Source organism: Ochotona curzoniae, unplaced genomic scaffold (genome assembly GCF_017591425.1).
Source record: "Ochotona curzoniae isolate NIBS_2020 unplaced genomic scaffold, NIBS_Ocur_1.0 scaffold_4683, whole genome shotgun sequence".
Taxonomy (NCBI): domain Eukaryota; kingdom Metazoa; phylum Chordata; class Mammalia; order Lagomorpha; family Ochotonidae; genus Ochotona; species Ochotona curzoniae.
Window position 1 is genome coordinate 31221552 of NW_024467121.1, and position 10666 is coordinate 31232217.

The 10666-nt window shown below is 42.9% G+C and overlaps 1 protein-coding gene across 1 annotated transcript; it reads right to left on the reverse strand.

The window, feature by feature from the left end:
* Positions 1 to 5021: 5021 nt before the first annotated feature.
* On the reverse strand, positions 5022 to 8805 carry MAP10 (microtubule associated protein 10). The gene has a single exon (XM_040967911.1). The coding sequence runs from the start codon at positions 8803 to 8805 to the stop codon at positions 6043 to 6045; it is 2763 nt and encodes a 920-aa protein (XP_040823845.1). The 3' UTR covers positions 5022 to 6042.
* Positions 8806 to 10666: the final 1861 nt, after the last annotated feature.

Consider the following 10666-nt stretch of genomic DNA (forward strand, 5'->3'; position numbering starts at 1 on the left):
TTGTGCTTCTTGGACCTGAAACAGGCAGTAACTCTTCCTTAGCAAAACTTTAAATCACTAATAATTCTGAGTACCAAATACCAGTCATGCAGAAGCTAGGGCTTGGGGCCTGTCTTGCAAAAGTAGCTCCAACAGTTGGCCAATGTGTCAACTGGTAATGGAACAGAGTAGATTAGGCACGACTGAACAAACCTTAGCCCACAAGTAAAACTAGAAACCAGGAGGGAGCAGAGGTCTTGCCGAGCTAGGTTCTTGTACCTGCTGGTCTGTGGGAGCCAGGGACGCTAAGCCACAGTGTCTAAGGCAGAGGTCGGGACAGGTGAGGAGCTGTGCCAAGCTGAGTCAGAGCATCCATTGGCAGGCAAGTGATCTATGGCTGGGAACAGACCCGGTTGGGGAGCAAAGGGGACAACCCTAGCTGGGCTGAGGTTCCCACCAAGAGGCACATGGCCTGGAAGGGGAGCTGCGTTCTGATCTGGAAACAGTTGTAGTCTCCCTTGGCACAAGTGTGGACTGGGATTGGATGCACCGAACCGGGCCGGACCCCGACTCCCCCTGGTGTTCTGGAGGACCAGGGCAGATGTGGGATGGACCAGGCAGGGTCTCAAACCCCTACTGAGCCATGTGTGAGCCAAATGTGGGTGTAGACAAACCATGGCTGGGCTGGAACATCCAACAGCAAGAACCAGATTGGGTGGAAGGCCAGACAGGAAAAGCCACAGTTCCTGTTATTACAGGAGGTGGACTGAGTAGGGTTGGCTCATGGACCCACTGGTAAGCGTGAAACCTGGCATTGGGAGAGGTTCTGATGGAGGAGCCTGGGCAACTCCTCTGGCAGGACACAGACCAGGCAGGTAAACGCAAGAAACATGATAGGAAACAGCCCAGAAAAGGCCATGGAAAGCTACCCACTGGCATACAATTGGCTGATGTGGGGGCAAGACCAGGCTGAATCTGTCCACATTATCCACTGGCAAATCCAGGCACCAGTGTGGGTCGACCTAGGGTTGGTCGCAACAAAGACTAGTGCACATTATGGAATGCCGAGGTGAGGTTGCCTGTACCGGAAGGGACCGCAGCGCCCTACCAGCCTGAGAACAAGAAAGGAAGTGGGCAGAGCCGGCAGGGGAATAAGGGAGGGTTCCTTTGCAGGACAGCTACTTCCGCAGGAGAGCATGGGCTGGGATGGGGGCAGACCAGACTAGGCAGAGCTACCACACCTGTGCGCCTCATGCGGACCAGATCAGGGAAAAGCCGGGCTGGGCGGATTATTCCTACTGGTGCAAGCAAAATTAAAGTGGGCAAGGGGTGTTTGGGCTTAGACGCAGCATCAACTGGAATCTGGGAGTGGGAGAGGCCTGGGAGGGAAATAGTGGGCTCATCCCTCTTGGGTTACCACTTTCACAGGACATAAAACTAAGATAACTAAGATAGCGGCTGGGGTGGAATGGGGTGTGGGACAGACTGGATTACTGCTACACTTATTGGCAAACCAGGGTAGGGAGTGGGCCTGGTGGGGGTTATTGTGGGTCGCTCCAACCTAGGCTGCAGCTCCCGCTGGTTTATGTGAGGACCAAGTATGTGCTGGGCAGAACCAGGCTGGACTGCAACACCCATTGGTTCCAGTGGAAGTCGGGAGTGAAAACAGAACCAACCCAGCAACTGCAACCACCAGCTGATTGGAGCGATAGACGGTGCCAGGCCCTGTACTTGTTAGCACATACAAGAAGTTTCTTTGGAGATCTTCCTAATCTAAATGCTGGACTCAGAACCCTAACGAAGAAAAGAGAGAAGACAGAACAGGTCAACCAACCATCTCAGCTATGATGGACTATGTCAATCAGTTGATTTTTCAAAGATCTCATAGTGCTTGGAGTGGCAAGATTGACAGCGATTCATGACTGTGGACTGCACATTCCTTACTGGTTAGAGTCCCAGCTATTCTGCTTCCAATCCAGCTTCTTCCTAATAGGCGTGGCAAGGCACTAGATGATGGCTCAAGTACTTCAAACCCTGTCACACGTTTAGGAGATCCTGACATGATTCCTAGCTCCTAGCTTCAGCTTGGTCTAGGTCTGGCTATTCTAGACATTTGAGAGGTGAAGCAGATAAAAGATCTCTGCCTTTTCTACTTTCTGTCACTTCGTCTTTCAATCAAGTAGTAATTAAAAATAACAAAATAAAATTTCCCCTTTCTTAAAGCATAATATGGTAATGAAAAATTTATTTTTTGAATTTGTAATCTTGATCTTTATATTTGTTACAAATAACAGACTGATTCTTACATATAAGTGCATAATAAATTCACTCCCTGTATATGAAGAAAACATGAATGAAAATTTGAAATGGTGGCTTTTAACAGAATGCCACAAGTGAGTGACAGATTATCATTGTCACTAGTATATGCATCTGTACAGTCCTCTGCAAATATGCCTACAGTAGTAATTCAAAGGACTTGTCAAAACTGACAGCTGTTTCCTAACCTTTAAATATTAATACGCAGAAGTAGGTTCTAACACCATTTCTGTGGCTCATTTTGCTTTTTGGACCCTCTCCCATTCAGCTTAAACTTACATCCTGTCCAGAAACACTGCATTTCTATAGCTACGTTTTGCAATGAAATTGTTGTCTCCTTTATAACTTTGAAATACTATTATTATTATGTTCCAATAATTTTTATGATTAAGAAGATGAAATAAGATTTCACAGGGAGTATCTATTATGAAAATCTTTTCAAACTTTATAGAATTTAGAATTAAAATGTAAAACAGAGTTTGTAGATACCATATAACTATAAAGTATATCTGAAAACAGGCATTTTCACTGGAATTAAGCTAGAAAAGCCAATACCATAATTTTAGAAAGAAGCATTCGTGGAGTAACTCAAAAAGCAGCTTATTCAACTATTCCATTTTCTAATGTAAAGTGAATTAGCTCTTTGATTCATATACCTCACACACTCTTGAGTTCAGCATTTTCCAATCCTATTTTCATGACTTACTCTCAACCAAAACAATAATTGCTTCTTAAGGAATTATTTCTTTGATGATTTTGGCATTGCTTGTATTTTGCCTTTTCCATAGTAATGAAATTTTTCCATTATGAAGTTTACAGTGTTCATGTCACTCAACAAGTTATAGTAGTTGACTTGATTTTGATTTTGTGAGATCTATTATATGCCTTATTCATAGGAAAATTAAGACTATATGCATTAACTATGAAGCATTTCATATTTCAATATTTTAAGATAAATTAAATTCTCTAAATTATTATTCTTCATATTTTAAAATATTCAAAATGGCATTACTACATGCTAATCTTCACTTACTATTAACAGTTACTCCCATTGCTAAGGATTTTATTATTCTGTTTGACACCTGAGGTTCTTGAGTATCTGAGACTTCCTTACTTGACAGATTTCTTTTCTACTACTTTGTAGCATTCTACACAAGGTAAAAATTTCAAAGTCCCATGAACATTTTATGCTCAATCTCATCTTCACTCTTTCTTCCTCAAAATTACCATCTTATGTGGGAGATCGCTCCTGGATCTCTGCCTGGTTGGCCTATGTGGGAATTCATAGTCACACAGCACACCATGTCCCCAAGGGAACTCCCTGGCAATGGTCTTGGCTCATGGAGACTTCAATCTGACCTGATCACTGACTGTACAGAAGAGAGCAGTGGGCTGCACTCCAGTCTCTCTTGTCTGTCCTTGGATGAGCTGTGCTAGGACTGCCTTGATGAGCAACTCTGAGGAGCTGGTGCGATCCCATGTTTCCTGCCAACCATACATGGTGTATGCGGTCTTCAGCTGATTCAAGTCACACAGAGTGTGCATGATCTTAAGCTGACCTACAGCCACACGTGGTGAACTGGACCAATGGCATACTGCCAGCCATGTACGTTTTACATGTCCTGCTACATGATTGAAGGGTCCAGAGATATTGACATGCCTTCTAGCCAATTAAAATGCAATTGTTGGGTGGAAGGACTGTTAAAGATGCCCTTCTGCTTTCCCCTTTCTTAGTCTATATAATTTGTGCTTGCTTTATAATACATAGACATACTCAATCAAACTGTCTCTGGTGGTTCATGCTGAGGAAGACTGTCGCTGCCTCATCCCCTTGATTGTTGCAGAGGCCTTCTGAAGGTCAGGAATCCCCCAATAATATTAACATTTAATATGTAAACCATCTAACTAAATCTGATACATTGCAATAAATAAAGAGGTCATACTTATGTAAATAATTGCTTTAAAGAAAAGGAAATTAAGGGACTGATAAATGGTGCAGCATGTAAAGCAGATGTCTGCAGTGCTGACATCCTATGTGGATGCCAGTGTATGTCTCGGATACAACACTTATGATTCAGCTCCTTGCTAATGTGCCTGGGAAAGCAGTAGAAGGTAGCACAAGTGCTTGGGCCCATGCCATCTATGTGGGAGATCCAGAAAAAGCTCATGACTCCTGGCTGCAGCCTGGTTCTACTCTGGCCATTGAAGCCACCTGGGCAATGAATCAGTGGATGGAAAACCTTTCTGTCTTCCCTGTTCTGTAACTCTTTCAAATAAGTAATCTTTCTCTTCCCTTATCTGCAACTCTTTTTTTTTTTTTAAAAAAAAAGGGAGGTGAGGAGGTGAGTTACAATCTCATCTCATACCTTCAGAAATATTTTTGAGGGGGACAGGCACTTAGCCTAGTAGTTAAGATGCCAGTTAAAACTCTCAAGGTCCATATAATAATATCTGGATTCTGGCTCAGACTTCTGACTTCAGCTTCCTGCTGACAAGGATGCTGGAAGGTAATGGTGATGGCCAGTTTGGTACTTGTACTCATTTGAGAGACCTAGACTGAATTTCAACTACTGGCTTTAGCCTTGCTCAGCTTTAGGTGTTGAGGACACTGGGGAGTCAACCAGTTGATTTGTATCTCCTTTGTCTCTCTTTGTCCTTAAGTCAGTAAATAAAAATTTGGAAAAATCATTTTGGTAGACAGAAAATATAAAATTAGTTTAACTCAGAATAAAACACTGGTAAACATTCAAAGAATAAGTATTGTGTATAAAACCGAAGGAAGACATTTAAAGAAATTATTATTAGACTTCATAAAGTTTCACCCACTAAAAATGCTAATAAGCATCATGAAATAGGAAATAAAAAACAACTCCTCTACTATACACTGACAGGAAGCAATTGATTTTAATCCTCCTTTTTTAGTTCCCCGGTTCAAATACCTCACAAAATACTTGAGGATTGTGTGTACGCAGGAAAGCAAAAATATTACAAATTAATCTTCAGTAAGGATCTCTGTATGGTTTTACTACTTAATTCCATATCATCCCTTTAGGTATTATAAATGTCTGGCCTTCATTTACTCATTGAAAAAAATGCTTATTGTAACCCCAGCACAAGCCAGAGACTGTGCTATTTACTAAAAGCTAATTGATATGTAAAACCACAGTTCTTCCTATAACAGAATCTAAATGTAGTGAGAGATAAACATTAATTAAATAATCGTGCATATTGTGATTAAGAGGAAAATGGCACAATTTAACTGCAAAGAAAAGCAACTTCACCTACTGGATATATAGATTAGCTTTATATCAATAATAAAACCACAAAAGTTATATAATAACAGGAATTGTATCTTAAGTATCTTTGTACTTCTCTGTATGTCACACAGCTATAAGCCTTTCTATACCTGCATACACTCAAAATTGAGATTATCATTTTTATCTAGCCTTTTACTCAATGGCATCCATGAAATCAGCTTTGGGATGATCTACACTTTGAGGCTGCTTAGAAGAAATGGCATTTATTAGAACACTAAACAACAGTTTACAAAATCTTACCTAGGCAACAACATGATTTCATGATCAATATTATCATATTTAATGGTAAGGGACTATGTAAACATTAAAGGAATGACATACATATTTCCTAAAAAGATATATTCATACAATTTACATATTAAAATAATGTAAATAATTTTCATTTACAGGACATAAAGATTATTTAAAAAATATTTAAAGCACATTATTTTTACATTGTATATCCTGGGAGTTTATTTATTACTAATTCACTAATGTCTTTGCATTGCTTGGAAATACTTAGTGGGCCAACATCATCACTATCTTCCTCAAAGTGATTGGGTGGGCTCTCATCCAGGACATTAAGTTCTAGTTCTGACAAATTAGAGGGCAGGTAAGAACTCACTTGAGATGTCTGTGGCGACTGGCTTTTTTCTAAAGTCTTGCAACCTGTTCTTGTTCTAAGTGTAATAGAGGTGTCTGGACCTCTCTTTGTCACTTTACAATTATGCATCCCATTTTGGTCCATGTGGCTTTCTTTTTCCTGAGTCCAATGTGATGAAGCCAAATCATTGCTAGAGATACTGGATGATTCCTCCAAACTTCTATCCTGCATCTTTAAAGTATGAGACCTTTTAGATGAGTGTACTGGTGACCCGGCTGAGAAGGGCGGGCTGAGAATTGAACTCTTGTCACTGCCATTGTCCCTTACCAACAGTCTTGCTTCACTGGACTTGGTTTGATAATGGTTGTCTTCCACTCCTGCTTTGCCATCATGACCTTTTAAACTTCCGCTGCTGTCTTCAGTGGTACAGAAATCATCAGAATAGCACGGGCTGCTGAGTCCACGGGAATACTTTCCTTCTGAGATGCTCTCAGAGCAGCTATTTTTACTTTGTCTGCTTTCACTCAGATCACCAATAGGAAACTCATTATCTGTGGTTTTGACTATTCTGTCTCCTACTTCCTTATCTGTAATCCCATCAACAGTATCCTGTTGGAAAATAAGTGGGCTCTGGATCTCCATTCCCACCCTTTCTCGCAAAATATTTGTAGGAATAAATTCTTCTGGAATAACAGAGTTTCTAGGACTCATGATTTCTTTTGATGAACTATTATCAGCTGTGATTTCACCGCAGCTAACTTGCATTTTTTCAGTTGCACATTCTAGTTTGGTTTCTTTAGTTGTGCTGGTCTCATTGTAGATCCCACTGATTTGCCTTGAGGTATCACTGTTTACAGCAGAAGATGCATCAAGAGCCACACATTTGTCTTTAGACAGTTGGCAAGGCTTCTCGCTTTGTCCCTTAAAGTTTAATTTAATTTTGGAAGATGACATTCTGAATCTTGTATCCAACATTTGTACTTGCATTTTTCTAAACTGTTCTCTCTTCTCATGTACTATCAACATATCAGGATTTGTTTGCTTTAAACGTAGCCTTAGTGTATTTGTTAAGCCATAAAGAAGCCTTCCCTTTGTGGCTCTTTTAGTGGGGGCACCACTTTTCTTTTCAAAGTATGTACATTTCTTACACTTTTCAACTGGGTTCTTTTCATACTGAAGACTCTCTGACTTTTCATGTTCCCCCACAGCAAGCCTATTCTTGTTGGATTCAGACTGACATGCAGATTTGGCAGAAGATTCTGGGGCTTTATTATCCTCAGTTCTGTATAACCAGGCTAAATGAGGATGTATATGAGTAGGGCTTGCCATGGGTTGGTTGTATAACACCGACAACTCCACTAGCAAAGCATTTAGCAAAGGCAGCTGCCGTATAATGTTAACTTTGTTTTGTTCACTTTGAGGGTGACATGCAGTTTGATTGGCTGCTCCCATATCCTGAACACGTGGAGGATTAATAGGCATCGGGGAACTCTCATAAGTGGCAGGATGCCTATGTTTTAAAGGATTCCCCTGTGTTGGGGAATCTGCACAGTTTTTTCCAGGAAGGGCACTATCCAATTCCTCAGGGTCATTCCCTTGAGGTTCAACGATGATTGTCACCTGTGCGGGAGGGGTCTTGTCCTGCCTCCAGTGAGTGTAAAACAGAGGAGGAGGGCAAAATACGTTGGTTTCAATGTCCAATTCTGTGGCCTCCTCATTTAGGGGGCTGATCCTCCCCCCACTGCTGGCATTTTTACAAGTAACAACAGAATAGGTTTTGCTATTCTCTGCTGAGCCCATCGTAACAGAGGTGGACTCACTGCAGAAAACTATATCCTTCAAATCCTTCTGGAAGGTCTTTTGGGGTTTTGGCGACCCTGAAGGCCTACCAGCATCTCTTGGGCTTGGCACAGGAGCCGGCTGCTCCAATGCCTGTTTTTCCTGCAGGGTTTGGGGATTGAGCTCCTCTGACTTCTGCACCTCTTTGCTCCCCAGTCCAGTAGCGCACCTGGTGGCCTCGATGGGCCGATCAAAATGGCCCAGTAGACAGCTTCCCAGATCAGTAAGGCTGTAGGCTAATGCAATGTCCCCAATCTGCTCCCCGAGTCGGTTAAGTAGGGGGAAACTTCCCCGATGACTCTGGGAGCACCCAGAGGCTGCTGCCCCCATGGCCTTGTGGGCCGCGGAGGCCAGAGAAACATTGCACGACCCCAGGAGCTGTGGGGTGGGTGTCGGGCGACCAGGGGGCAGTTGCAGCAGCAAGGTGTACACCGGGGTCTGAAGGAGCAGGCGGTGGAGAGTGGCAGGGTGGAGGCGGAAGAGACAGGACTTGCCGCGACCGAAGCGGATCACGCCGTGCCGGGGTGCGGGGCAGGGCGCCGCGGGGCCGCCGGGAGGGTAAACCAGCAGCGTGGGGAAGTCCAGCAGGCGGAAGGCCACAGCGGGGCACAGCGCGCGCGGCTGCGAGGCTTCCTCGGCCTCCTCGGGCTCCTCGGCCTCCTCGGCCTCCTGCTCCCCTGCCACGATCGGCGAGGGCAGCGCGGCTCGGAGACGCACCCAATCTACCAGCAGCTCCAAACAGAAGAGGTGTTCCGACTGCGGCGGCGCCATTGCTGTTGCCCCGGGAGACGCCTCCTGGCTCTCACAGGTTGGGAGCGAAGACAGGGCTCTCGCGAGAGTAGGGGAGAACAGGCGCCTGGTCCGCTGTCTCGCGAGACCCAGGGGGCTGCCTCTGTGCCATAGCGCCGCGACTGTCTGTGCTGAGGTCTTTGCTGCTCTGTGTCTGAGGGCTCGGATACTCGGTGTACGCAGTTTCCTCCTAAGAGACTTGTATTAAGGCTGTTGTGTGACAATAATCCTGAGGCTATAAGTGGCAAAGCACAGTCTTTCACTGTGGTGTTGTAATCACTGTGGAGCCTATAAACTGGATATCAGGTCCAATACTGAAAATAAATCAGTATTCTCTCCCAGTCCCCAGGCAAAAGAAAGCCTCATAAATGCCAACAGTCGCCCCCGTGGCTGTGGTTTTGTCCAAAATAGAGACACTGCTCCGATGGCCTCAGGAGAGTCCGGTGAACAGAGCTAAGCAGCATAGCGGGACCACACTGACCAAGACTTCTTGAATTAAACTTTACTCAGGTTTTTCTGACTTTTCTCAGCTAGTTTTTGACCTTGGCATCTGACCTGGGGCACAGGCTATCCAGTTATAAAATAATTTTCTAGAGAACCTGTGACCCTTTGTATCTGACTATTCTTAATACATGATCTATCCTAGGTAACTAACCTTAGCCTGCCTTCAGCAGGAATCCTTTTAAATCTCTTTTTACCAGACTCTTTTTCATCCTTGCTGTTTCCTGTTACTAATTTTCCACTCATGTGGCCATCTCTCAGTGCTCGTGGTCTATCAATATATTTACCCAGAATTGAGCCCAGCTCCATCCTGAGGCCTCCTGCTGCAGTGAGTCCTGAGTAAAATATGTTCTTCTTTCTTTACTCTCTGTCTCCAATTTTCTCTGTAACAACACTTGCAGCTGAGCAATCGTGTATGAAAGTAATGTTACAGATTCCATTATACACACATGCATACTTATACGCACAAACACAATACTGAAACAGAGCTTATTGCACCATCCAAGATTTTCTTAAAAATATAATAGTAATGCTAGTAAGGTAGCCAGCAGAAAAATTAGGCCAATATGTGGAGGATGTTGAATGTCTCAGTAAGGAATTTGGATGTTATGCTGCAAAAATTGCTTTGAATGAATAAGTCACAATTGTATAAATGTTTTGAAATGTAGCAAAAGAAAGAACACAGGGTGAATTCTACTAGTAAGAAGTTGGACCCAGAGCCATTTATTAGAAAACTGTTAACTGTGCTAAAGTGCAGGCACAATACAGGCTGCTAGAACCGAGAGAGACAACAGATGGAAGAGTCATCTTCTGATGGAAGGGTTTTAGAATGTTGTTATGCATAAAAGATTTCTGCTGCCGAAGGATCTAATTTCAGCTATTGAGGAAGCTAAACGTTGATGAGGAGAAATGATCTTTGGGTTTTGAGGGTGCCTACTAACATTACGTGGACATTTCGATTTTATCCAGCTTTATGAGTTATAGTTAAAAATTACATTGCTTTGATTCCCAGAAGAACATTATGAAGTTAGAGAATTCATAATTGGAGGGACTTGGTATTACAGTGCACAGATGTGAGAGGGAGTTTTCATTAAATTAAATAAATGGAGACACTGTTCCTGTCTGTAAGAATCTTACTATCTACTTGCAAAGGCACACGTTCAATGGACAGTCTCAATGACATATTCAAAAGTTAAAAGCAATGAGGTATCAAGTGTGTGGTTACCAAACACATCCATTTTCTGTAGGAGACATTTGAAGTAAGACTTTTGAGTAAGGCTAATAATGTGAACTAGAAGCACTTGTATATTTTCTATACAATTTATATACTCATATAAATAGG

Bases quoted from the DNA above. Each gene is read 5' to 3' on its own strand.
- MAP10 (XM_040967911.1), bottom strand. From the start codon at position 8,805: ATGGCGCCGCCGCAGTCGGAACACCTCTTCTGTTTGGAGCTGCTGGTA.